General features: G+C 64.6%; 2 protein-coding genes across 6 annotated transcripts in view; one reads left to right on the plus strand and one right to left on the minus strand.

Moving 5' to 3' along the window:
- Positions 1 to 7817, plus strand: part of MAST1 (microtubule associated serine/threonine kinase 1) — a 54008-nt gene extending 46191 nt beyond the window's left edge. For 2 of the 4 annotated variants that reach the window (XM_089774625.1, XM_089774623.1), the window contains 7 exons: positions 432 to 682; positions 994 to 1197; positions 2643 to 2872; positions 3239 to 3361; positions 4063 to 4199; positions 4357 to 4547; positions 5396 to 7817. In XM_089774625.1, the coding sequence (XP_089630751.1) occupies positions 432 to 682; positions 994 to 1197; positions 2643 to 2872; positions 3239 to 3361; positions 4063 to 4199; positions 4357 to 4547; positions 5396 to 6519 (2260 nt within the window). In that variant the 3' untranslated portion in view covers positions 6520 to 7817. The remainder of the gene's footprint in view (positions 1 to 431; positions 683 to 993; positions 1198 to 2642; positions 2873 to 3238; positions 3362 to 4062; positions 4200 to 4356; positions 4548 to 5395) is intronic. The other 2 variants (XM_089774624.1, XM_075902402.2) reach the window with 2 other exon arrangements.
- Positions 7818 to 15510: 7693 nt separating this feature from the next.
- LOC142818962 (uncharacterized) lies at positions 15511 to 26290 on the minus strand. 2 transcript variants are annotated; one of them, XM_075902377.2, is made up of 2 exons: positions 26055 to 26290; positions 15511 to 17360 (listed from the first exon to the last, which is right to left on the minus strand). In XM_075902377.2, exon 2 carries the CDS (start codon positions 16828 to 16830, stop codon positions 15511 to 15513), a length of 1320 nt encoding a protein of 439 aa, XP_075758492.2. In that variant the 5' UTR covers positions 16831 to 17360; positions 26055 to 26290. The 2 variants fall into 2 exon arrangements, with proteins under 2 accessions (XP_075758492.2, XP_075758493.2); XM_075902378.2 differs by lacking the exon at positions 26055 to 26290 and adding an exon at positions 18745 to 18983.
- Positions 26291 to 27389: the final 1099 nt, after the last annotated feature.

A 27389-nucleotide genomic window follows, 5' to 3' on the forward strand; every position in this document is an offset into this window, starting at 1 on the left:
GTGCCCCAGAGCTGAGAGGGGGGGAGGGTGCCCCAGAGCTGCGAGTGGGGGGGGCACACAGAGCTGGGGGGGGGGCGCCCCAGAGCTGTGAGTGGGGGGACTTCCTGGAAGAGGAAAGGAGGCAGGAGGAGGCTAGACAGCCTCTGGGCTGGGTTTCCTGCTGGGCCAGTCCTGGCACTGGGAGGGCAGTGTGGTGTAAGGGTTAGAGCAGGGGCTGGGAGCCAGGGCTCCAGAGGTCTCTCCTGGCACCAGGAGGGCAGTGTGGTGTATGGGTTAGAGCAGGGGCTGGGAGCCAGGGCTCCAGAGGTCTCTCCTGGCACCAGGAGGGCAGTGTGGTGTATGGGTTAGAGCAGAGGCTGGGAGCCAGGGCTCTGGGGGTCTCTCCGGAGGGCTGTGAGGCCTGACCCACCCGCCCCGTGTCTGTGCTGCAGGAAGCGCCTCTCGGCCTCGGAGTGCTCCTACCCGGAAAGCGAGTCGAGCCCCCCGCTGGGCGCCCGGCGCCGCTTCTCGGCGCTCATGGACACCAGCCGCTTCGCCACGCCACTGGAGGACGACGACGAGCCCCAGGCCAGGGGCCCCGCCAGGGAGAATGGGGGCCCCAGAGCTGTGCCCCGAGCTGAGGGCAAGGAGGGGGGCACGGGTGGAGCCAAGGACCCTGCTGCCCCTGGAGACACGGAGGCCGGTGGGTAGGACCTGGCACTCGGGGCAAGCCGGGATGGGAGCCAGGCGATGGGTGGGGTGCGGCGTGTCGTCCCCCCTGGGCAATTTCTCCTCCCCCTGGGTAAAGGCCCCTCGCCGGGCAGAGTGGGGGGAGGTGCATTCTGGGGAACAGGCTGGAAAGCTCTGGAGAGGCAGCACATTGTGGGTACCAGCCCTACACAACTGGGGGGGGGCAGAGAGGTGCATTCTGGGTGCAGAGCCATGGGCTGCCCTGCCCCTGGGCCCCAGGGAGGGGCTGTGCCCTGCGGCTGAGACCCCTGCTCTCTCCCACAGGTGAGAGGGAGAAAGGGGCTGACACCCAGGCCCCGAAGGATGCAGACCCCCAGGCCCCCAAGGCCACCAACGACCTGGTGCTCCGGCGCGCCCGGCACCAGCAGCTGTCTGGGGAGTCAGCGAGCGAGAGGCGCAGCGCCCGGGCCGGGGGCAAGGTCATCAAATCTGCCTCCGCCACCGCCCTGTCCGTCATGATCCCCGCAGGTACCCCCGCCCCCGGCCTGTCCGTCATGATCCCCGCAGGTACCCCCGCCCCCGGCCTGTCCGTCATGATCCCCGCAGGTACCCCTGGCCTGTCCGTCATGATACCCGCAGGTACCCCCGCCCCCAGCCTGTCCGTCATGATCCCCGCAGGTACCCCTGGCCTGTCCGTCATGATCCCCGCAGGTACCCCCGCCCCCGGCCTGTCCGTCATGATCCCCGCAGGTACCCCCGCCCCCGGCCTGTCCGTCATGATCCCCGCAGGTACCCCTGGCCTGTCCGTCATGATGCCCGCAGGTACCCCCGCCCCCGGCCTGTCCGTCATGATCCCCGCAGGTACCCCCGCCCCCGGCCTGTCCGTCATGATCCCCGCAGGTACCCCTGGCCTGTCCGTCATGATACCCGCAGGTACCCCCGCCCCCGGCCTGTCCGTCATGATCCCCGCAGGTACCCCCGCCCCCGGCCTGTCCGTCATGATCCCCGCAGGTACCCCCGGCCTGTCCGTCATGATCCCCGCAGGTACCCCCGCCCCCGGCCTGTCTGTCATGATCCCCGCAGGTACCCCCGCCCCTGGCCTGTCCGTCATGATCCCCGCAGGTACCCCTGCCCCAGGCCTGTCCGTCATGATCCCCGCAGGTACCCCCGCCCCCGGCCTGTCCGTCATGATCCCCGCAGGTACCCCCGCCCCCGGCCTGTCTGTCATGATCCCCGCAGGTACCCCCGGCCCCGGCCTGTCCGTCATGATCCCTGCAGGTACCCCTGGCCTGTCCGTCATGATCCCCGCAGGTACCCCTGGCCTGTCCGTCATGATCCCCGCAGGTACCCCCACCCCCGGCCTGTCCGTCATGATCCCCGCAGGTACCCGTGGCCTGTCCGTCATGATCCCCGCAGGTACCCCCGCCCCCGGCCTGTCCGTCATGATCCCCGCAGGTACCCCTGGCCTCTCTGTCATGATCCCCGCAGGTACCCCTGGCCTGTCCGTCATCATCCCCGCAGGTACCCCCACCCCCGGCCTGTCCGTCATGATCCCCGCAGGTACCCCCGCCCCCGGCCTGTCCGTCATGATCCCCGCAGGTACCCCCGCCCCCGGCCTGTCCGTCATGATCCCCGCAGGTACCCCTGGCCTGTCCGTCATGATCCCCGCAGGTACCCCCGCCCCCACCCTGTCCATCATAATCCCTGCAAGTACCCCCACACTGATACCTCTAAGCCAGGGGTGGGCAAAAGGGCCAATTAGGACCTGGGGGCAGGGGAGCACCCGAAGCCTTCTCCTCTCTGCCCCCGCCCTGCGAGCAGCACGCAGCGCTTCCCAGCAGTACTGTGCACTGGGGGAGCAGGACTCCTGGGTTCTATCCCTGCTCTTGGAGGGAAGTGGGATCTAGTGGTTAGAGCAGGGATGAGCGTGCTCGGGGAGGATGGTGCTGGGCTCACGCACCGTCTCTCTGCAGTGGAGCCGCACGGTGGCTCCCCCCTGGCCAGCCCGATGTCGCCTCGCTCCCTGTCCTCGAACCCGTCCTCGCGGGACTCCTCCCCGAGCCGCGACTACTCGCCTGCCGTCACCGCCCTGCGCTCGCCCATCACCATCCAGCGCTCCGGCAAGAAGTACGGCTTCACGCTGCGCGCCATCCGCGTCTACATGGGCGACAGCGACGTCTACAGCGTGCATCACATCGTCTGGGTACGGCCCGGCTGGGCGAGGGCCTGTGCCCATGGGGGGCAGTGTGGGTGGGGGGTGGGGTCCTGTGCCCCATGGGGGGCAGTGCATGCTGGGTAAGGGATTTCACACCTTTCTGCCAGAGCAGTGCATGCTGGGTAAGGGATTTCACACCTTTCTGCCAGAGCAGTGCATGCTGGGAAAGGCTGGGACCGGTGCATTCTGGATACGGCCCTTGCACCAGCGATGGGCAGGGGAGGTGCATTGTGGGTAAAGGCTCTGTACCCTGGGCGGAGTGTTGCATGCTGGAAGGGGCCCTGGGCCCTTGGCTGGGGCGTTGCATTGTGGGTAAGCAGCATGGCCAGCCTGACCCTGCCCTCTGCCCGGCAGCACGTGGAGGAGGGGGGCCCGGCCCACGAGGCGGGGCTCTGCGCCGGGGACCTCATCACCCACGTCAACGGGGAGCCCGTGCACGGGCTGGTGCACACTGAGGTGGTGGAGCTCATCCTGAAGGTCAGTGGCTCGGGAGTGGGGGGTGGGGCTGGGGGCTGGGCATGCTGGGGGTAGGGAGCAGTGCATGCTGGGAACGGTGTCTGGGGAGGGCTGGGGGCTGGGAGTGAGGAGCAGTGCATGCTGGGAATGGTGTCTGCGGAGGGGGGATGCTGGGAGCGAGGAGCAGTGCATGCTGGGAATGGTGTCTGGGGAGGGGGGATGCTGGGAGTGAGGAGCAGTGCATGCTGGGAATGGTGTCTGGAGAGGGGGGATGCTGGGCATAAGGAGCAGTGCATGCTGGGAATGGTGCCTGGGGAGGGGGGATGCTGGGAGTGAGGAGCAGTGCATGCTGGGAATGGTTTCTGGGGAGGGGGATGCTGGGAGTGAGGAGCAGTGCATGCTGGGAATGGTGCCTGGGGAGGGGGGATGCTGGGAGTGAGGAGCAGTGCATGCTGGGAATGGTGTCTGGGGAGGGGGCATGCTGGGCATAAGGAGCAGTGCATGCTGGGAATGGTGTCTGGGGAGGGGGGATACTGGGCATAAGGAGCAGTGCATGCTGGGAATGGTGTCTGGGGCGTGGGGCCTCATACAAGCGCCTGCCCCACGGTGGCGCATGGAGCCCAGCTGTGTGCCCAGGTGCCCTGGCCAGCAGGGGGGGGAGTTGGCTCATGGGCATGGGGGGGTGTTTCCTCCCCCCTCACCCGCCCCGTCCCTCGTGGCAGAGCGGGAACAAGGTGATGGTGACCACGACGCCCTTCGAGAACACGTCCATCCGCGTGGGGCCGGCCCGCAGGAGCAGCTACAAGTCCAAGATGGCGCGGAGGAACAAGCGGAGCACCAGCAAGGAGGGGCAGGAGAGGTGGGGCTGGGGCTGGGGCAGGAGGGGGAGGGCTGTGAGGGAGGTGAGAGGAAGGGGTGCCAGACAGGAAGTGGGGGGTGCTGGGTGCATGGCGGGGGGCATGCAGGGGGGGTCTGGGGCAGGTGATTCGCCCCCCCAAGCGCTGACCCTCCCCCAGCAGCAAGAAGCGCAGCTCGCTCTTCCGGAAGATCACCAAGCAGGCCAACCTGCTGCACACCAGCCGCAGCCTCTCTTCGCTCAGCCGCTCGCTCTCCTCCAGCGACAGCCTGCCCGGCTCGCCCACCCACAGCCTGAGCGCCCGCTCGCCCACCCAGAGCCTGCGCACCACCCCCGACTCCGCCTACCTCGGTACGAGCATGGGGCACAGCTCCTGGGGGCATGGCGGGAGGGGGGGAATTCCTGAGGGCCAGGGCACCTCACTGGGAGCTGGGGGGGGCACAGGGACATGGGGGGGTGTCGCTGTTTCTTCCCCACTCCTGGCCCCCATGCAGAAGGGCACCGTGTGGGTGAGTTGGGGGGCTTCAGAGCCACCTTCCTACCTTTGTGAGTCAGGTTATACCCCACTGCTGGGGGGGCAGGTGTGGGCAGGGCTTGGGGTGGGGGACCCCTACAGTCTAGGCTGTCCTCCCATCACAGGGCCTGCTCCTTCCACCAGGTGGCGCCCCAGCCCCGTCCATGTCCCTCCAAGCCTCTGGGTCTGTCAAAGGGCAGCTCCTCCACCCAGGCCCGGGACCCCCATGCCAGGAGGGTAGTGGGGGGGTAAAGGCTCAAAGCCCCAGAGATCAGAGAGATGGGGTAAGCTTAGTGCTCCAAGAGAACTGGGGGGAGGGCACCCGTCTGTCTGTCCGTCTGTGTCATTTGGGCAGCCGCATCTCACTTGTCTGTCCATCCATGGGGCAGGGGAGGGCAGGTAGAGCTTGCCCCACTTCTGATCTAGGGCAGGCTGACACAGTTAGTATGTCCAGGGGGCACTTGCCCTGGGGGGGTCAGAGGTACAGAGGACCAGCTGGAGAGGTGGGGGCTCTGTGTGCCAGGACTCTCCCGCCCCCCCCAGCACACGGGACTGCGTCATAGGGACCCTCTGGGCTGGAGAGGGACCAAGCTCTGTGTGACGGGACTGCCCCCTGGACTGCCCCCCTCCGGGCGCTGAGACCCAGGGTCTGAGCCATCCCCCTCCTGGTTTCCTCTCTCCGCAGGCGCCTCGTCCCAGAGCAGCTCCCCCGCCTCCAGCACCCCCAACTCCCCGGCCACCTCCTCCCACCACATGCGGCCCAGCACCCTGCACGGCCTGTCGCCCAAGCTGCACCGCCAGTACCGCTCGGCCCGCTGCAAGTCGGCCGGCAACATCCCCCTCTCGCCCCTGGCCCACACCCCCTCGCCCACCCAGTCCTCGCCCCCCCCGCTGCCCGGCCACACGGTGGGCAGCTCCCACACGACGCAGAGCTTCCCCGCCAAGCTGCACTCCTCGCCCCCCGTGGGCCGGCCCCGACCCAAGAGCGCCGAGCCGCCCCGCTCGCCCCTGCTCAAGCGGGTGCAGTCGGCCGAGAAGCTGGGCTCGCCCCTGGGCTCGGAGAAGAAAGGAGCCGTGCGCAAGCACAGCCTGGAGGTGACGCACGCCGACTACCGCAAGGACTTCCACCCCGAGGCCGGCCTGCAGAGCCTGGCCGAGTCGGACGGCGAGAGCCCCGGGGCCGGCGAGGGGGCCAGCAGGCAGGTGGCCGCCCGGCGGCTGGGCCGGCAGGAGTCGGCCCTCAGCTTTGGAGCCGGGGAGGCGGTGGGCACGGCCGGCGGGGGCCAGATGAGCGCCAAGGAAGGCCCGGCTTGTGCTGAGGGGGCCGGCAGCCCCCGCGACCCAGTGGGGGGCAGCAGGAGACACCAGGGGGTTCAGACGGAAGAAGCCTTCGCCACCCCCGCCCGGCCCCCGGCCAAAGCCCTGAGCCCGGTGCAGGAGCACGAGCAGGGAAGGAGGGGTGAGGTGGAGGGGGCCCCACATGGCCCCGTGCCACTGGTGGTGGAGCCCCAGGAGAGCGCTGAGGGTGGACAGAGCCAGCAGCCCCCCAAGCGCCCCCAGAACCAGGCCGGCTCCCCCAAGGAGAAGTTGATCCTGGAGGTGGTGGAGGAACACACCTCGCTGGGAGCCCGAGCCAAGCCCCCCTCCCCCAAAGCCCCCGGCCCTGAGGGTGCCAAGAATGGGCTGGCCCCCCCCAGGAAGGGCCTGGTGGAGGGGAAGACCCAGGAAGCGATGCTGCTGACGGGAGGGGGCCCTGCCCCACAAGTCCCAGCCCCTGCTGCCGTGGAGAAGAACGGGGTGGGGCACTGAGGGGGGGGGCATACACAGCATAGAGGCCACCAGGGAGCCAGGGGGGACCCCTGAATTTTGGGAGTCACAGGATCCCCAAAAGGAATCTTGTCTGGTTTTCAGTGAGAGGGAGCAAGGAGCTTACACAAAGCCCCGCCCCCATCACAGCTGCTTCCATCTGGGGGGGCGAGGGGGCACCGAGCAATCCCGCAGTCTCTAAGCTCCATGTTCGTAGGGGGGCCCTGGCGACCCCCGGCCCGTGAATGGCATGTCCTGTGTAAAGTACCTATACATATCTATATATAATATATATACGCAGCCCCACCCTGAGGGCTTAATACTGTGACTTCCCCCCTCCCCAGTTCCATGCCATGGCCCCAGCCTGGCCAGGGAAGGGTTAATGGGTCCGCAGATTCCGGGGGCAGGGTTGCTGATGTCACTGCGCAGCAGCGGCAGCATCACGAGGTGGCTGGTGATGTCATGAGCAGGCCGGCGCGATGTCATGGATCCAGGGCTGCTCGTGTGATGTCATGAAGGGGGCCGTGGGGATGTCGTCATCCCAGCAGGGCCATGCCTGCGCCCCCTCCCTTCCCCCAGTGCTGATGCCACCCAACCCCCTCCATTGTGTGCCCTGGGGGGGCATCTCCCCATGGGCACCATTCTCGCTATGCAAATGCCCAGTGCGGCCACGAGCGCAGATCAAGCCGTGGGGCCTGGCCATGCCCTGCCCCACAAGCAGCTCAGGCCTCCTCACCCCCATGGCAAAGCTGCCCAGGCACGCCCCAGCTGTAGGATCCTCACACAGCTCATGGGGGGGGGGGCATCTCTGTCTCACCCATGCCATCAGTCCAGCCTTAATGGACCCTGCATGCAGTGGATAGGTGCACCCCCCCCTCTGCAGAGGAACCAGCAGAGGGGCGCCTTTCCAGCTGGGAGCCAGCCCCCCCCCACTTGGGGGGGTCTCATGGGTTGGGGTCCCCATGCCCCTCTCCAGTCTGTGGGGCAGGCAGAGGAGAATGAAGCTTGGGGGGATGATACCCAAGGAGGGAACGGGGGCGGGGACTTATCCCTTATGCCCCCCCCCCCAGAAGGTGCTATAACCCTACTCACTCTGGCTATGGGAGGGGGCATTCCCACTCCAGAGCCCCCATGTATATGAGAGGGCCCCACCAGTGGGGGGGCTCAGCTGGGGGGTGATGTGTCCCTGCCCCTGGAGCCATGGGGTGGGGGGGTGGGGGGGAGAGGCAGGCTCTGCCTGTCCTCACACAGGCGAAAGCAGCCATGTGCTCATGTAATAATAAAGTCTGTACAGCACAGTGCACAGTCCCAGCTTGGTGTGTTGGGGGGGGGAAGGGGGGTTGGCTACATATTCAGCTGCAGCTTTTGGGGAGGTTGATTTTCTCGCCTCCCCTCACAGCCCACTGCATCAGCAGGGAGAGCACCCACACCCCCTTTACTGCAGCATCTGGGGGGGGGGGGCGTGTCATCCCAAAAGTGCCCCCCCCCACCTCCATTTGCTGCAGTGATTAGCTGGGGCTCAGCCTCCCTCCCCTCCCCCCACCCAATGCAGAGTGGGGGAACTACTTGAAAGAGGCCTAGTGGCCCCATCACCCACAGCTGCACCCCAATTGAGCCCCCCCACATGGGCCTCCCCCTTTCCTGGGGCTTCCACCCCCTCCCCTGAGCATTTGCCCCCCCCCCCCCGCTCAGGGCTGCCCCTGCACTCGGCTGGTGGGCGGTGCCATGGGGGACCCAGCCGGCAGGGGTGAAATTGAGGGATGCCCCCCCCAACAGCATTAATTACATTGTGGGGGGGCAGTTCTGAGCCCCTCCCGATGCTACACTGCACCCCCCCCCCCGGACCAGGCCCTCTCCGAACCCCACCCGGCGGTGCTGGTTCGGGCAGCCAAGACGGCCATGCTCACAGGGCCAGATCCGGGGGAAACGGGCCCCCGGCATCATGGTGGCGTGACCCCAGGTTCTGCCCCGGCCCACGGAACAGGGCAGTTCTGGTTCCGCTGCGACACGGACCCGTCAGCCCTTTGGGTCAGGGCTGAGCAGGAGCTGGGGGGGGTTGGACTGAAGCGGCGCAGGGGGACCCATTTGACACCTGAGTTGTGACCTTCCAGATCCACCTGGCAGCCCCCCCACAATTCCACTGTGACCCTAACTACACCCCGAAATCCCCCCAGCTGAGACGACCCAAAGCAGATCCCCAGTGACCCCCACACTCCTGTGAAGGGCCTTCTGTCAGGAGCCCTGTACCTGCTGCCCACCATAGCTGGGGGCTCTGTCTGCCCCAGGATGACCCAGCTGTGGGGCAGAGGGGCCAGAATTGGGCATGGGTCCCTGAGGTCGCGTCTCCCTTCAGCACCTGCCGTGCAACAGTGGGGGCAGGCAGCCAGCCCCATTGTCTCCCCTGATTTATGGGGGTGCCCCCCATCTGCCCCCAAACCATGCATCCTGGCTCCCCGTCGGTGCCCCAGCCCCTCCCAGCCCACACAACAGCTTTGGGGGGTGGGGGGGCATTTCCCTCTTTGGCCCCAGCCCAGCGGTGGCATCCCTGCTCCCGCCCTAATGCTGAGACACCCCCTCCCCGGACTGTGACCCTCCCTCTGAGCCCAGGAGCTGAGGGGCAAAAGATCCAGTCAGATGGGGCTGGGAGCCGGGACACCTGGCTCATAGAGGGCACCGAGCCCTGTTTCCTCTTGTGACCCCCCCCCAGGATAGAGCAGCCCCCTGGGACCTTCCCAATGGCTGGGGGAGGCCAGGAGCAGCTGGGAACCTCGTGTGCCACCCCACCCCTCCCTGCACCATCACATTGCCCCCCCCAGCCTCTTATGGGCCCCCCCAGTGTCATAGGGGACCCCGCTCTGCACCCTAGAACCATGATCCCCCCCCCCCAGTCCTATAACATCCCATGGGGCCCGGTGCCACATCGCCCCCTGCAGCGGCTCCCCCCCCCCGGCTGTCCTAGCCCTGAAGCATTGCTTGGGGTCCCCCAGCCCACCCCACAGAGCACCATGCTCCCTCCCCACCCCCCAGCCGCCTCAGCTCCCCCTCCCCCCGCCTGGCTGTCACAGGCATCACCGCCCCCCCCGTCTCTCCGCTCCCCCCCCCCGCCAATGAGACCCCCCCCCCCCCCCGGCCTAAGCCTCCTGCCGAGTGGCTGGGACAGGAAGGCACTGCCATGGCAACAGGCCGGGCACTGGTGGTGCCAATGGGAGCCCGGCGGGGGGGGGGGGCAGTGCGTGACCTACTTTCTCTGGTGCTTTCTTCCTGCCCTTGTTAATCAGGGATTATCCTGCCCTGACTTGGGGGGGAGGCTCTTGGGAGGGGCCCCCACAGCCTGCGTTCTCGGGGGGCCTAGTGGTTAGAGCAGCGTGTGGGGGAGCCGGGAGCAGGACTCCTGGGTTCTATTCCCAGCTCTAGGCAGAGAGTGGAGCCTAATGGTTAGAGCAAGGTGTGGGGGAAGCTGGGAGCAGGACTCCTGGGTTCTATTCCCAGCTCTAGGCAGGGAGTGGAGCCTAATGGTTAGAGCAAGGTGTGGGGGAAGCTGGGAGCAGGACTCGTGGGTGGGGATGAACCCCAGCCTCTGCCCAGCCATGACAACAATGGCCGTCTCGTCGCCCGACTACGCCCTGGCCCTCACCTCCGCCCCAGCCCCAGCCCCAGCCCATGGGGATCAGGGCCCCCGCCCAGACCTATCCGAGTGAGCAGGAGAAGGGGGCAATGTCCCATGGAAGGGGGGGGTCCCAGGAAGCTCTCTGCCCCCACCACACCCATGGCTGTGTTGTGCTATGTTCTTGTGTGTGTGCACATTTTTGTGTATGGTGCTTTGTCTATATGTCATGCGGGGGGGGGGCTGACTGTGTGTTATGCCGTGTGCACAGCATGCATGCGTGTGTGTGTGTATGGTTTCACATGACTGTGTTTTATGTGCATTGTTTATGGCTGTTCTGTGCGTGTTCAAATTATTTTGTCTTTTTTCATGCCTATGTGTGTTGTTTGCAGAGTGTGTGTGTGTGTCTGTGGGTGGGTGTATTTTGCGCAGAGTGTGTTATTTTGTGTGTTTCTGTGTTGGGTTTTTGTCAGTATTATTTTGCATGCATGTGCATGGTGGTTGGTGTTATTTTGCATGTGTGTGTTGTCTTGTGCGTGTGTTCATGGTGTACTCTGCTGTTTTGTGAAGGAGACTGGTCTGTGTGTTGTGTTATCTGTATGTTGTGTGTCTGTGTGTATGTTGTGTTGTTGGAGGGGCCCCTCCCTCCGTCTCTTCCCAGGCCCTCCACCCTTCCTTCCCTGTGAGAACTGGGATGCCCCTTGGTCCCCTTGACCCACATAGGCCCCCTCCCCTCATGTCCTCTACCCCTACCCCACCCCACGGCTTGCGCCAGACACTCCCTCCCCCACGCCGTCAATTATGGCTGCTGACGTAGGTGCCCTCGGGGTGCTGGCGCTGCCCTACTTTAGCTGCCTGACCTACAAATGCGGAGATGCCAGCCAGGCCCAGTCACTCACTCCGGTTGCTCCTACCTGCCCCCCTCCCCATCACAGTGCCCCTTGCCAGCACTGGCTGAGGCTGCCGGGGCGGGGGGGACTCCTGTCTCTGGGAGGGGCAGCTGGGGCTAGTGGCTAGAGCAGAAGGGAGGGCTGGGAGCCGGGACTCCTGGTTTCTACTTCCTGCGCCAGGGATCGAATGCAGGAGTCAGTCTCAGACCACTGGGCAGCACTGCCCTGCCCCCTGCCATATCGCCTGGTTCCACACTTGCCACTGGGGTGGGTGTCTGAGCCCCAGGGCACAGCCCTGTGCTGGTGCCCAAGTGTTTGGATTGGGAAAGGGCCTGGGGGCAGAGCCCCCTGGCTCTTAACACAAGGGCTGCATCTGAGCCCTCAGAACGGGACGAGGAGCAAAAACTATGGACCCCGGCACCCTCCAAAAACTGGGGAGGGGCGGCCTCTGAAAGCCACCTCGTGTAGACGGCACCTGCCAGCGGCGCTTCCTCCTGGCCCCAGCCCAGCGCCCCCAGCAGCCAGCCGTGTGCGGCCTGTACCGCTCATCCATCTACCCCGGCATCTGTCCGTCCGCACACATCCCGGCGTCCATCCCTCTGTCCGTCCACACACACCCCGGCATCCATCCCTCCGTCCGTCCGTCCGCACACACCCCGGCGTCCATCCCTCCGTCCGTCCGTCCGCACACACCCCGGCGTCCATCCCTCCGTCCGTCCGCACACACCCCGGCGTCCATCCCTCCGTCCGTCCGCACACACCCCGGCATCCATCCCTCCGTCCGTCCGCACACACCCCGGCATCCATCCCTCCGTCCGTCCGCACACACCCCGGCGTCCATCCCTCCGTCCGTCCGCACACACCCCGGCGTCCATCCCTCCGTCCGTCCGCACACACCCCGGCATCCATCCCTCCGTCCGTCCGCACACACCCCGGCGTCCATCCCTCCGTCCGTCCGCACACACCCCGGCGTCCATCCCTCCGTCCGTCCGTCCACACACCCCGGCGTCCATCCCTCCGTCCGTCCGTCCGCACACACCCCGGCGTCCATCCCTCCGTCCGTCCGTCCGCACACACCCCGGCGTCCATCCCTCCGTCCGTCCGCACACACCCCGGCGTCCATCCCTCCGTCTGTCCGCACACACCCCGGCGTCCATCCCTCCGTCCGTCCGCACACACCCCGGCGTCCATCCCTCCGTCTGTCCGCACACACCCCGGCGTCCATCCCTCCGTCCGTCCGTCCGCACACACCCCGGCATCCATCCCTCCGTCCGTCCGCACACACCCCGGCATCCATCCCTCCGTCCGTCCGTCCGCACACACCCCGGCGTCCATCCCTCCGTCCGTCCGCACACACCCCGGCGTCCATCCCTCCGTCCGTCCGTCCGCACACACCCCGGCATCCATCCCTCCGTCCGTCCGTCCGCACACACCCCGGCATCCATCCCTCCGTCCGTCCGTCCACACACACCCCGGCGTCCATCCCTCCGTCCGTCCGTCCGCACACACCCCGGCGTCCATCCCTCCGTCCGTCCGCACACACCCCGGCGTCCATCCCTCCGTCCGTCCGTCCGCACACACCCCGGCGTCCATCCCTCCGTCCGTCCGCACACACCCCGGTGTCCATCCCTCCGTCCGTCCGTCCGCACACACCCCGGCGTCCATCCCTCCGTCCGTCCGTCCGCACACACCCCGGCGTCCATCCCTCCATCCGTCCGTCCGCACACACCCCGGCGTCCATCCCTCCGTCCGTCCGCACACACCCCGGCGTCCATCCCTCCGTCCGTCCGTCCGCACACACCCCGGCGTCCATCCCTCCGTCCGTCCGCACACACCCCGGTGTCCATCCCTCCGTCCGTCCGTCCGCACACACCCCGGCGTCCATCCCTCCGTCCGTCCGTCCGCACACACCCCGGCGTCCATCCCTCCGTCCGTCCGTCCGCACACACCCCGGCGTCCATCCCTCCGTCCGTCCGCACACACCCCGGCGTCCATCCCTCCGTCCGTCCGTCCGCACACACCCCAGCGTCCATCCGTCCGTCCGTCCGTCCGCACACACCCCGGCGTCCATCCCTCCGTCCGTCCGCACACACCCCGGCGTCCATCCCTCCGTCCGTCCGTCCGCACACACCCCAGCGTCCATCCCTCCGTCCGTCCGCACACACCCCGGCATCCATCCCTCTGTCCGTCCGCACACACCCCGGCATCCATCCCTCCGTCCGTCCGTCCGCACACACCCCGGCGTCCATCCCTCCGTCCGTCCGCACACACCCCGGCGTCCATCCCTCCATCCGTCCGCACACACCCCGGCGTCCATCCCTCCGTCCGTCCGTCCGCACACACCCCGGCGTCCATCCCTCCGTCCGTCCGTCCGCACACACCCCAGCATACATCCCTCCGTCCGTCCGTCCGCACACACCCCGGCATACATCCCTCTGTCCGTCCACACACATCCCAGCATCCACCCGTCAATCCGTCTGTCCGCACTCACCCCGGCGTCCATCCCTCCGTCCATCCGCACACACCCCGGCGTCCATCCCTCCGTCCGTCCGCACACACCCCGGCGTCCATCCCTCCATCCGTCCGCACACACCCCAGCATCCACCCGTCAATCCGTCCGTCCGCACACACTCCGGCGTCCATCCCTCCGTCCGTCCGCACTCAGACCGGCGTCCATCCCTCCGTCCGTCTGTCCGCACACACCCCGGCGTCCATCCCTCCGTCCGTCCGCACTCACCCCGGCGTCCACCCATCAATCCGTCCGTCCGCACACACTCCGGCGTCCATCCCTCCGTCCGTCCGCACACACCCCGGCGTCCATCCCTCCGTCCGTCCGCACACATCCCGGCGTCCATCCCTCCGTCCGTCCGCACACATCCCGGCGTCCATCCCTCCGTCCGTCTGCACACACCCCGGCATCCATCCCTCCGTCCGTCCGCACACACCCCGGTGTCCATCCCTCCGTCCGTCCGTCCGCACACACCCCGGCGTCCATCCCTCCGTCCGTCCATCCGCACACACCCCGGCGTCCATCCCTCCGTCCGTCCGCACACACCCCGGCATCCATGTGTCTGTCTGTCCGTCCGCACACATCCTGGCATCCGTCTGTCCGTCTGCACACACCCCGGCATCCATCCATCTGTCCGTCCGTCCGCACACACCCCAGCATCCGTCCGTCCGCCTGCACACACCCCAGCATCCATCCATCCGTCCACACACAGCCGGGCATCCATCCGTCCACCCATCTGTCTGCACACACCCCGGGATCCATCCGTCCGTCTGTCCAACCGCACACACTCCGGAATCCATCTGTCCGTCTGCACACACCCCGGCATCCATCCATCCATCCGTTTGTCTGCACACATCCCAGCATCCATCCGTCCGTCCGTCCGTCCGCACACACCCCAGCATCCATCCATCTGCACGCACTCCGGCATCCGTCTGTCCGTCCGTCCATCTGCACACACCCCGGCATCCATCCGTCTGTCTGTCCACACTTCGGCATCCATCTGTCTGTCCATCCGTCTGCACACACCCCGGCATCCATCCATCCATCCGTCAATCCATCCGTCTGCACACACCCTGGCATCCATCCATCCGTCTGTCCACACCCCGGCATCCATCTGTCTATCCATCTGCACGCACCCCGGCATCCGTCAATCCGTCCGTCCGCACACATCCCGGCATCCATGCGTCAATCCGTCTGTCTGCACACACTCCGGCATCCATCTGTCCGTCCATCCGTCTGCACACACCCCAGCATCCATCCGTCGGTCCATCCATCCCCACACTCCCATGCATCTTGGTCCATCTATCCTCGCATATCCCCGCCACATACACACACACACGCGCGCACACGCACACTCACACACACTCTCTGGTAAATCTAAATTCTTTCTGGATGTTTATTTGGATGTTGTGAAGATACAGTTTTATTTTCATCAAATGTTTCCCAACTCAGAACCCCCCCCCCCTTCCTGAGTCTCAGGTGTCCAAGGGAGCACAGCTGGTGAGAACAGGCCCAGCATGAAGGAGGCTGTTGGTCTCAGGCCCTGGCTGCACCGTGGGGGGCCCAAAGCTGAAGGGGGTGGGAGGACGGGGAGACCCCTCTCAGTCCTCTCCCCGCACAGCTGCGCGGCTGGCCCTCAGACGTCGGCTCGCGGGAAACATCCCACAACTTCCAGATCAGTGAGCCCGGCCAAGCAGATCCTGCTGCTCCGACCCCCAGGCCCGGCAGGGCGGGATCCTGCTGCTCTCGGACCCCCAGGCCCAGTAGGACGGGATCCTGCTGCTCTCGGACCCCCAGGCCCAGTAGGACGGGATCCTGCTGCTCTCGGACCCCCAGGCCCGGCAGGGCGGGATCCTGCTGCTCTCGGACCCCCAGGCCCGGCAGGAAGGGATCCTGCTGCTCCGACCCCCTGTGCCGGAGGCCGGTCCATTTGTAGTGTCCGTGTTATCTGCCCTGGCAGTGGCTGTTCACGGGGCCGAGCTCCGTGCGGCTCATATGGGCCTGGCGCCCTCGTCCCATCCCCTGGCGAAGTCCTCGGGCTCCGGCCCGCTTGGGGCCAGTGGGGGGCTGCAGTAGAGGGGTCCGTCCAGGGCGCTGCTGGCCGGGGGGGGCCCGTTGAGGAGCAGCGCCCGCCGCACCAGGGCCGCCATCTCCTCGTGCCTCTCGCTCTCCCAGTCGGCTGGCACCTCCTGGAGGCAGCCGGGGGTGCCAGGCTCAGGGCCCAGCTCCTGGCCACCGCTGCTGTGGGCCCGGCACTTGAGGCGCAACTTGTGGGGCAGGGCGGCCAGCTTGACGTCCGGGGTGGGCGGGTAGGGGGCGGACGGGCAGCCCCAGCCGGGCTCCTCCTCACTCTCCTCGCTGGAGTAACCCGTGAGGGGGGAGCTCGGCTCCACCACCATCTCCAGGGGCCCCGCCCTGGCCCCCCGCACCGCCCCCTCCCCAAGGAAGCCAGCAGGGGCGCTATAGTCCTCGGCCCGTGGGCAGCCATACTGCTCAGGGGGGCCCTGCAGCGCCCCCTGCTGGCTGTAGGCCTCACAGTCGCCATGGTGACCCCTGGGCATTTGTTGGGCATAACTCCCCAGGGCCTTCAACTCTTCCTCCTCCGCCCCGTCCCCCTGTTCCGGCACCTCCCAGGCTCTGGGGGGCTCTACCGCAGTGAAGCCGTTGGCGCTGAAGAGGATGACGCCCCGGGAGGCCGGGGCCTTGGGGGTGGGGGGGCGCAGGGCCACGCTGTCCCCCCGGGCCCTGCTCACGGCCTGCGCCTCCCCCGGCGTCCGCGGCAGCGGGCTGTCCCGCGAGGAGCCGTCGGACATGTCGGAGAGGGAGCCCCGCGGCGAGTACTTGGCCCCCGCGGCGTCCCGGCCGGACTGCTCCGTCTCGGACGAGTCCTCCGAATGCTGGGCCCGGGAGGCGGCGCTGGAGTAGCCGCTGCTGCCCCCGCCGCGCTCCCTGCTGGCGGCGCTGAGCTGCTGGCTCCTCTCCACGAAGGCGGCGGTGCTGATGAGGCCGAAGCGCAGCTTGAGCTGGAGCAGCTCCGTCCGGAGGCGCAGGTTCTCCTCGTTGAGCGCCAGCACCCGGCTCTCCAGCGCCATGTCGTGGAAGCGCCGCTTCTCCCGCGAGCGCTTGGCCGCCTCGTTGTTCTTCCGGCGCTTCTCCCAGTAGCTGGCGTCCTTCTTCTCGTCCGAGATGAACTCCCGCTTGCGCCGGCAGCTGGCGCTGGCCTTGCCCTTCAGCGCCCGGGCCCGCTGCCCCGCATCCTCCGGCGGGGGGCTGCCTGCCACGCACAGGGCGGGCGAGCCGAGCCCCTCCATCGCAGGGCCAGAAATGGAACCCAGGAGTCCTGACACCCAGCCCTTCGGCACCCTCAGAGAGCCCGAGCCGGCAGGGTAGGGGCCCGGATGCTAGAGATGGCTCCCTGGGAGATGGAGAACGCGTCCCAGAGCTCTGCCCAGCCCACGGATGAGCCTCGGCGACGCCTCAGTCCAAGCAGTTAACCAGCCGGCTGGCCAGGCAAACTCCTGCCGTGAGCGCTCCTCCAGCCGCAACCGACCAGCCGCAATGGGCACCCTCAGGCACCAGCAGGTAGCTTGGGCACTTGCCGACCATCTTCCTGGCGCCCGGAGATGCGGCGGTAGGACGCCGGAGGGCGGTTCGGGCTCGGCTGGCTCTGTTCCTCGCCCGCCGGGCACGCTGGGAAGGCACTGGCCTCCCGCCAGGCACTCTGGTTCCCGGGCCCGGCTCCGGGAGGCTGGCTGCAGCGACGCGGCTGGGCTGCGGGTGCTGTGGATGTGAGGCAGGCGGGTGCCGGGGCCGTGGCAGGTCCGGGAGGAGGAGGGAACACCTAGGAGGAAGGACACAGGCGGTCACACCCCTGCTTACATAAGCCACAGGCAAGCAGGTCTGGGCAGGGCGGGAGAGGCCTCCGGGCCCAGCGGGCAGCACAAGCCACATTCCTCCCGCTACAGCGACACGTGTGCCGCGGCCCGCCGTGTGTCAGGGCTGCCCACAGCTACACACCGCACACGCACACACTGCACACTGCGTGCGTACACTGTACACCGGGCACACACACACACAGTTACACAATGCTACACAGAACTATATGTCATAGACGCACTATACACTCTGCACACACACAGTATAAACAGTGCACACACACAACTACACACATGCACATACAGTACACCCTACACACTTGGTACACATACACTGCATATTGCACACATACACAAATATACACTGCACACGCACACACTAGGCAAACTGCACCAGCAGACACTGTAGCCAGCTACGCACAGCACATCACGTGTAAAAATACTACACACTTTACGTCCAAACACCATGCACATCACACACTGCAGACACAACACACTACATACCGCTACACACTGTGCACCATGCATGCACATATCATGCACATTGTGCATGCAAACATGTCACACACTGCGTAAAAACACACAATGCATGCCATACACTGCCCACAACTACACAATTCACACACACCAGGCATGTACTTATTGCATTCTACCTAGCACACATGGCTAACAACTATACAACACACGCCTCATCATACACTGCAGGCCACACACACCACACGCACACACATCACACACTGCACACAGACGTCACATACGCACAGTAGCTACCGATTACACACCATACCCCACAAAGACATTGCATGCACTGCACAACACACACTGAACACTGCACATGTCAAACTCTATACCGCACATACACATACATCACACACGGCACACTACACAATTATACATTGTACCCTACACAGATACAACACTGCCCATCACCCACACTGTACCATACACTGCACAACTACACCAGCACAACACACACATACTATAGCCTTAGCCTACACACCGCACACAACACGCACACCAGTTTCACCCTCCACCCCACACAGACACAGCAAAATACACAGCCCACAAGGCACACACACATTATGCAACAATACAAACGTGCATATGCCCCCATCACACACAGCACAACACACTCACTGTTCAACGCCCCCCCCGCACAATACACACCACCCAGCCTCACACTACACACCACCCAGCAGATACTGCACACCCACTACGCACCATGCAGCCCCCCTCACTGCAAACACCACCACACAGTGCACACACACAACTACACACCATGCACATACAGAACACATTACACACTGGACCCACACTACACACCATGGGGGGACACACACAACACCCCACCTTGCCTGCGCCCCTGCTTGGACCCTGTGGGTGCCTGTCTGTGCGGCACCTATGGGTAGACGGCCTGGGCAGTTGGAGAGCGAGCCGGCTTCCCCCTTGCTTTGCTCCCGCGGTCGGGCATGTTCCCGGAAGGAGGCCAGTGGGGCTGGCGCGGCGAGGTGGGTTGCATAAGGCAGGACACCCAGTGGGTCATAAGAGCCTCTTGTGCAATTGACCCAGTCCCGGGGAGGAATTTTTCCAGCCGGGGCGTGTGTGTGTGTGTGGAGCAGCACGCTCGGCCCCTGCGCCCCCACCCCCGTAAGCTGGCCCGGCAGATGTGAGTACCAGGAATATAGGTCAGTAAACATTGAATATTTATCAGCCCCGGCAGTCAAAACAGGCCGGCTGCCGGCGTATGGCACAACACTGCCGCCTCGGCGCCAGTAACCCACTAGCCTAGAAAGAGGTGCTGCTAGTGGGAATGCCGGGGCAGGACGGGGCGCCGGGGCGGGAAGGAAGGGGGAAGGTTGGAAGCAGCCAAGAGCCCCGGGGGACTTAGATCCACGCTGCCTGGGGAGATTATCTGAGCAGGAGCTGAGATCTGGGTCAGGAGGGGAGAAGAAAGCGGCGGGTGGGGAGGCTGGAAGCTGAGGGTGGCCGATAGAAGAGGGCAGGCGTCCTGAGAGATCTGGGGCATGCCCGGAGGTCACCAAAGGGGTTTAGGCACCGTTGGGACCAATGCAAGATAGGTGTCTCAGGCCTTTTAGACCAGGGCCAGATTTTTAAGAGCTTATGTGAGGTCCAGTTTGCAAAAGCATCTGCCCTTCATGGAGCAGCCGAGCTCCACCATCTAGCCTGCGTCCCTTACATCGCTCTGTGCCTCAGTTTCCCTATCTGTAAACTGGGGGATAATCCTGCTTCCTTTACCTGTTATTTATTAGGTGTATTACGGTAGCAACTAGGGACCCCAGGAATGGACCAGGCCCCAGTTGCTCCAGATGTGGCACAGTGCCAGAGAGCGCCCCTGCCACGCCGAGTTTACAATCTACACAGACACAAGGTAGGGAAGGAAACTGAGTCACACAGAGAGGCAGGGACACCAGCAGGTCAGTAACAGAGTTGCGGGGAGAACCCAGATGTCCGGTTCCCCAGCCACGAGCCCCCCACAGCCGCTGCCCCGGCTCTCAGATTTCCGCTTTCACTCGGGCTGCGGCCATAATGAGAGTGGCCTGCCCCACATCCTGCCCCCTGGCTCAGCTGCACCCCAGGGCTGTCTGGTCACAGCGTGCACCAGACCCAGGGTGGCTGGGCACACAGCATAGGCCTCCCAGGGGTTACAGGAGCAAACCAGGCCAGTGGTCCCTCTAACCTGGTCTCCTGCCCCAGATCAGACCCTGGGCCCATCTGGCGGGGGCTGGTGTCAGGACTCCTGGGTTCTATGCCCAGCTCTGAGAGTGGGGGCAGGGCTAGTGAGTCAGCACTGACTGTGAGAAAAGATGCCCTGCCCCCCCAGCCCCCACCCTGCTCTCTGCAGTCCAGCGCCCCCTGCTGAGCCCTGCCCCCCCAGCACAGCGCCCCCTTCTGAGCCCCTCCCCAGCACAGCGACCCCTGCTAAGCCCCGACCCCTCCCCAGCACAGTGCCCCCTGCTGATCCCCCAGCACAGCGCCCCCTGCTGAGCCCTGCCCCTCCCCAGCACAGCGCCCCCTGCTGAGCCCCGCCCCCTCCCCAGCACAGCGCCCCCTGCTGATCCCCCAGCACAGCGCCCCCTGCTGAGCCCTGCCCCTCCCCAGCACAGCGCCCCCTGCTGAGCCCCGCCCCCTCCCCAGCACAGCGCCCCCTGCTGATCCCCCAGCACAGCACCCCCTGCTGAGCCCTGCCCCCTCCCCCCAGCACAGCGCCCCGCCCCCTCCCCAGCCCCCTGCCCCCCCCTCCCCCAGAGCCCCCCTGCTGAGCCCTGCCCCCTCCCCCAGCACAGCACAGCACAGCGCCCCCTGCTGAGCCCTGACCTGATCCCTCAGCACAGCGCCCCCACTGCGCTCTGCCCCTCCCCCAGCACAGCGCCCCCTGCTGAGCCCTGCCCCTCCCCAGCACAGCGCCCCCTGCTGAGCCCCGCCCCCTCCCCAGCACAGCGCCCCCTGCTGAGCCCCCCCCTGCCCCCCCCCTCCCCCAGCACAGAGCCCCCTGCTGAGCCCTGCCCCCTCCCCCCAGCACAGCGCCCCGCCCCCTCCCCAGCACAGAGCCCCCTGCTGAGCCCTGCCCCTCCCCCAGCACAGCGCCCCCTGCTGAGCCCTGCCCCCTCCCCCCAGCACAGCGCCCCCTGCTGAGCCCTGCCCCCTCCCCCCAGCACAGCGCCCCCTGCTGAGCCCTGACCTGATCCCCCAGCACAGCGCCCCCACTGCGCTCTGCCCCTCCCCCAGCACAGCGCCCCCTGCTGCGCTCTGCCCCTCCCTGCAGCCCAGCATTCTCTACTGCGTCACTCCCACCATCCCGTCACCTCCTCTGTTTTCTTCGCTTTCTAGGTCAAGGCCCTCAGAGAATTTTCAGCAAAATAAGCCGCCTCCCCTCCCAGGGAGGACCCGCCCCGGCCCCGTGTCCTCTTGGCATGCGGAGCCGCGGTGGGCCGGGCTGGGCCGGGCATGGTCTCCGGGGAGAGCGAGTCGGGGTGTCGCCTGGATGCGCTGGCAACCGGGGTGCCACTGACCTACTTCCCAGCGGGGTGTCATTGCCCCAGGTCACGGGGTTAGCTGGAGGCAGCGGCCAGCACCCTCTGGGAAAGGTCGGCTCCCCGGACGTCCGTCTGGGCTACTCTAGGCAGTCTGTCTGTCCGTCCCCACACACACCCATCTAGCAGGCCAGCTAGTCCTAGCACAACAGGGTCCTGGGAGCTACCGTAATACACCTAATACATAATGTGCAGTGCCCAGCACATGGAGTCCTGGTCCGTGGCCTGGACGCCTAGGCACTCCCGTATTACACCTAATAAACAGCAGTAATACCTTTCCCAGAATGTCAACAAAAGTTGAGGGTCTCTTATGTCACGTGACTCCAGGAGCTGGTGCTTTAGCAAAACACATAGCTCAGGGAAGGGCGAGCTGGGGACAGGCCCATCTCCCTATCCCTGGCATCCCCTCCCCAGGCCCACCCATGCCCCCAGATACCTCTCGGTCCACCCCCTACCCCCCCCGTGTTCTGCTCTGGCTCGGGAGCAGCTTTGCCCTACTAACCCAATAAACCAGAGCCAAGGAAGCGACTCAGCATCCGCCTGGGCTAAGCGGGCCTTTCCGGGGAGGGTTACATCACCCCAGCGGAGCAGGAATAGGGCGGATCCCGCTTGCCAAGGCCCCGGCCCAGGGATGAGAAGGAAAGGCAGCCTGGGTCTGACTCTGGGAGGACTCCCGGGGTCAGCGGGGGCGAGCCACAGGAGAAGCAGACCTCAGACGAGGGGAGGGGCGTGTGGTCACAGCACCTGCCCTCCCAGGATCAAACCCAACCTCTCCAGAGCTCGCAGCCCAGGCACGACAGCGGGCGCCACACCGCAACGCCTGCGACCGGAGCCTGGCCACTGCGCGGGCTGGCAGGGGCCAAGCAGATCCGGGAATCGGGGCTGGCGGCGGGAACGAGCCCCCTCCAGTCCTGAGCCATGGGTTCTCAGCAGGTATCATGCAAATACATGGACACAGGAGCCCTGATTCCCAAAGCCACCTCTGCTGTAACCACTTGACTCCACTTCCCTCCCCATGCTGGGAACAGAACCCAGGCTCCTAGCCCCCTCTCCCCACCACCCACTAGACACCATTCCCACCCCAGACCTGGGGAAAGAACCGAGGCGCCATGGCTCCTAGAATGCCCTGCCCCCGCTCTAACTACTAGACTCCGCTCCCCACCCCGAGCTGGGAAGACAACCCAGATTCCCGGCTGCACCAGGCCCTCTAGACTCAGTGAAACCCTGGGCATCCCAGCTTGGCCAGGGGCCAGGACCCTTCCCCACAGTCCATGCCCCCTCCCCCCAGAACCTAAGACCTCCCCAGCTCTGGGCCCCGGGGGAGTCCCTCGAGGAGCCAAGACCGTGGCCGGCCCCGGGATTCTCTCCTGCCTGCCCCCTCCCCGGCTCCCAGCGCCGCGTGATGTAACCTTATATAACGCCGCGCTCGCCTGCCAAGCAGGAATGTTCTGTCCCTGGCGGGGCTGGAGAGGAGCCATCGCCCGTGGCACCATCCCCCTTGTCGGCAAGGCCTCTGGGCCAGCCCTGGCTTCTCACCCCCCCACCCTCGCCAGGACCTGTACCCAGCCAAGCAACAGGCCGGCACAGCCTGCATCTGCCTGCGACGAGGCCCAGGGGCCCAGCTAGCTCACCCAGGGTGCCCTCCCACCTTACCCCATCAGGCCCCCCTCCTCCCAGGGGTGGGGAGAGAACCCAGGAGTCCTGGCCCCCAGGCCTCCACGCTCACCCCTGCCCTCCCCGAGCGAGGTCACCTTCCCAGCCATAAAACACTTTGATCCCAGCCACAGCCTCCGCTCCAAGGTCTCTGTGCCCGCCCTGGGCTGTTATCAGCCCCGCGGGACAGAGCAGAGCAGGAGTCACACGTCCTGGCCGGGACCCCGCTGCCCCGCCCCGAGCTACCCTCGCCCATGCGGGTGGTGGCAGAGCGGTCATCCCACGGGCTGCCCCATGCTCACCAGAGACAACACAAAGGGGAGGCCTTCAGTGATAACTATGGGAGCCAGGACTCCCGGGTTCTGTTCTCAGCTCGGGTAAGGGAGTGAGGTCTAGCAGTTAGAGAGGGGGTGGCCTGGACTGCCCACAGGCCTCAGGAAGAGACTATCGAATGTATCTGCCCAGATGCCATGATGATGGGCACATTTTGCACCACAGGAAGATCAGACTCACAGTCCCGGCCTTTGAGCCGAGCTGATCCTGTGGCAGGGAGTTCCACTGGTGAATTTTCCCCAACCAGCTCTTCCCAACCGCGTCTCCCCACAGCAGCATTCGGCGCATGGAGATGACACCCGAGATAATGCTGGGATCCCTGCCCAGCTTGGGGGACCTATGGCTATTAATCTGGGCCCCCCATGGAGGGTGTAGGACCATGACCTCCCTTCCATAAACAGCCTGGTCCCAGCTGTCATACACTAGCCAGGACAGGGGCCCCTCGACCAGAGGCTGCCCGGGAGGGCTCACAGCCCAGACAGGTGGGGAGAGCCGAGTGGTGGCGGGGGAGTCGCTCCCCTTGGTTTGACTCTGTGAGGGAAGAGGAGGAAGGAGCCGGACCGGTGCATCCAACCTTGTCCCTATGCCCCCAACACAACAGAGGCCCCGCAGCCCTGCCCCTCACTGACCCCTCTGCCCCACCTAGCTGGGATCTGAGCTGGCAGTGAAAGCCAGCATGCAAATGTGAGAGTAAGAGGGGTGTGGATGGAGGAGGGTGTTGGGAGATGCATGCGTGTAGATGGTGTGTGTGTGTGCATGTTGGGAGATGTATGTGTATAGATGGTGTGTGCGTGTGTGCTGGGAGATGTGTGTGTAGATGGGGTGTGTGTGTGTTGGGAGATGTGTGTGTAGATGGGGTGTGTGTGTGCATTGGGAGATATGTGTGTATTGATGGTGTGTGCGTGTGTGCTGGGAGATGTGTATATGTAGATGGGGTGTGTGTGTGTGTTGGGAGATGTGTGTGTGTAGATGGTGTGTTTGTGTGTGTTGGAAGATGTGTATGTGTAGTTGGGGTGTGTGCATGTAGATGGGGGGTGTGGGCTTGGGAACATCTGTGTGTCGAGATGGTGAGTGGGTGTGCACATTCCTTGTGTGTAGGGAAAGGTGAGTTGTGCATATGTAGAAAGTGTGTGTGTGTGTATGTGTGCGCGTAGCACACGGTATTTACAAATGTCACGCCACACTTTGCAGACAGCACTCCCATGCTTTGAAATGTCGGGATCCCAACTTTGCTGGTGCAGACACAGCCCCGCTCCAAACCCACCCTGCACCCCGAATCTGCTCCAGGGCCCAACCCACCCTCCGCTGATGGCTCGCAAACCTTCTGCCTCCCCCTCACACGCACACGTACCCCGCCCACCTCGGCTCCTTTTGGCTTGGCTCTGCCTGCTACACACAACACACACGCCCTGCAAAAGTAGGTCAGGATTGAGGGGAGTGACTGGCAATGTAACGGGTGTGTGTGTGTGTGTGTGTGCGTGCGCATGTGTGTGTGTGTGTCATGGCTTTGATTCAGCAGCACCAATTCCCTGATGCTGAAGAGTTTCAAGGAGTGTTATGGAAAGTATGCCCCATGGAACAAACACACACCACAACATAGCCCAATGTGTGCATACAATATAGCCAGACACAATACACAATAGGTATACACACGACAGAACCCCAGTGAATCAGACCTACAAGCACACATGTAACACAAAATCAATATACACAATGCACACACACTGCTTTACATACATGCATGTGACAAACAAAAGGAATACACACAGCCATAACAGTTACATAACCACACAAGGCAAACAACATATACACAGAGCATATGTATACACTATATAAACACACATACCATACAACACATACACAATGTACCCCAAAATATACACAACACATCATACAAATACACACCAAACACCCCTTAAACCATATACACACATTATACATACACACACACACTACATAGACAACATGCTTATGTACACAACACAGTTGATACACAAGATACAGACAACATGCAACCCACAAAGCAGAATACATACATCATACCTCACCCCAAACTTACACAACATATCATACAAACACAACATGCTTAGACTTACAACACATTACACACGCAATACACACCAAACAACACATCACACTGCACCCACAAGACACATACATAACACAAGGCACATGCCCTAAACATACAAAACACACCATAGAAACCCAAGATACTTAGACACACAACACACTAAACACACATATGAACCCCTCACAAGACACAGTATATACACACTGTACACAGAAGACACGCTACACCCCTCCAAACACAGAACACACACAAACACAACACGCTTAGACACACAACACAGTACACACAGCAGGCAACACACACAGGACATACCCACTGCACACTGTACATACACTGTACCCGCCCAACATACAAAACAGTTGACACTATCACAACACGCTTAGATACACACACACAACAGCCTCGAACACACAAGCCCGTCCATACACAACACGCAACACACACCCCGCACCGAGCAGACGCACACACGAAACACGCACACGCGGACACGCACCACACGCGCAGCCACACAACCCCCCACACCCAGCCCCCCTCCCGCGGCAGCTCGGTACCTCTCGGGCCGGCCGGGCCGGGCGCTGCGCGGAATGTGTGTTACTGGGTCACCCGGTTGCATAACAGCCGCTTAGCGCCTCGCTCACGTTCCGCTTCGCAACACACAACGGGGGGGCTGGGCCGGCAGCCAGCGGGGGGGGGCGGGAGGGGGAGCGGGGATCTTTAATCCGCCCCGAAGGAGAAACCACCCGCCGCCACCGGAGCCCAGCCCAGAGGCCGGGCAGCGGGGATGGGCGCGCCCCGCCCCATTCCCCCCCTCGGCGGCCGGGCTGGCTGCTCGGGTGTGTGTGTGTGTGTCTGTCCGCTCCCCCTCTCCTGGCAGGGATGGGAGGGGCGGGGGTGTCTGGCTCCCCCCACAGAAGAGAGGAGCTGGGGTGGAATTTGCGGGCTCCCCCCAGCAGGTATGGGAGGGACCGGGGTGTCTGGCTCCCCGCACACAAGAGGGGGGCTGGGAGGGGGGCTGGGTTGGGGATTGGGGACTCCCCTGGCAGGGAGGGGAGGGGAGGGGTGTCTGGCTCCCCCCAAACAAGAGAGGGGGCATCTGTCTGGATCCAGCCCCCCTCCTCCTGATCGTTCTTCTTCCTCCTTTTGCTCATCACTCCCACCCCCCCAGGCACAAATGGGGAGCAACTGTTGCTGTGGGACCAGCGGGGTGTGTGTGTGTGTGTGTGTGTGTGTGTGTGTGTGATGGGGTGGTGCCGGAACAGAAAAGGGACCCGTTAGCATCCAAGGCCAGGAGGGGGGGCTCTGTGCCCATGGAACCAGCCCCCCCCCCCCCAGTCCAGTCTGGGCCTTAAACTGACCTCGATGCATCTCCTCCCCCAGAGGCCTGTTTAGAAAGGAGGGGGCAGGGATGGGGGACTCCCGGCCGTGCGGCGGGGGGAGGGGGAGCTCACCAGGAACCTGCCAGAGCAGGACGGGGGACCAAGAGGCGACAGGAGCCACAGACAAGGACAAGACAGCGCAGGCCACGGCCAAGGTGGCCTGAGCCAGGCTGGGCTCTGTCTTGCGCTAACTCGTGGCCTCTCGGCAGCCATGGTCCAGCCGCCCAATAAATCGCTGCTAATCATGGACGTGGAGATAGAGGCAAAGGAAGCCAAACTGCTCAGAGATGCCCGGGCGCTGGATTTGAGGCGAGCAGCTTGTCAGGGGGTTAGACAGTTTGTGGCTCGGCACTTAGAAAGTTTTAACTTTTGCCCCTTTGGTTTCTCCTGTTATGAAATCATTATTGTCTGACTCCCCCACCCCGTCGTCCGACCCCCCCCCCCCCACACAATTTCCCCCAACTGTGAGCACTTACATCAATACAAATAAAAGTAAAAACGGTTACGGCA

Source organism: Pelodiscus sinensis, chromosome 31, assembly GCF_052426305.1.
Source record: "Pelodiscus sinensis isolate ZL-2025 chromosome 31, ASM5242630v1, whole genome shotgun sequence".
In the NCBI taxonomy this organism is placed as follows: domain Eukaryota; kingdom Metazoa; phylum Chordata; order Testudines; family Trionychidae; genus Pelodiscus; species Pelodiscus sinensis.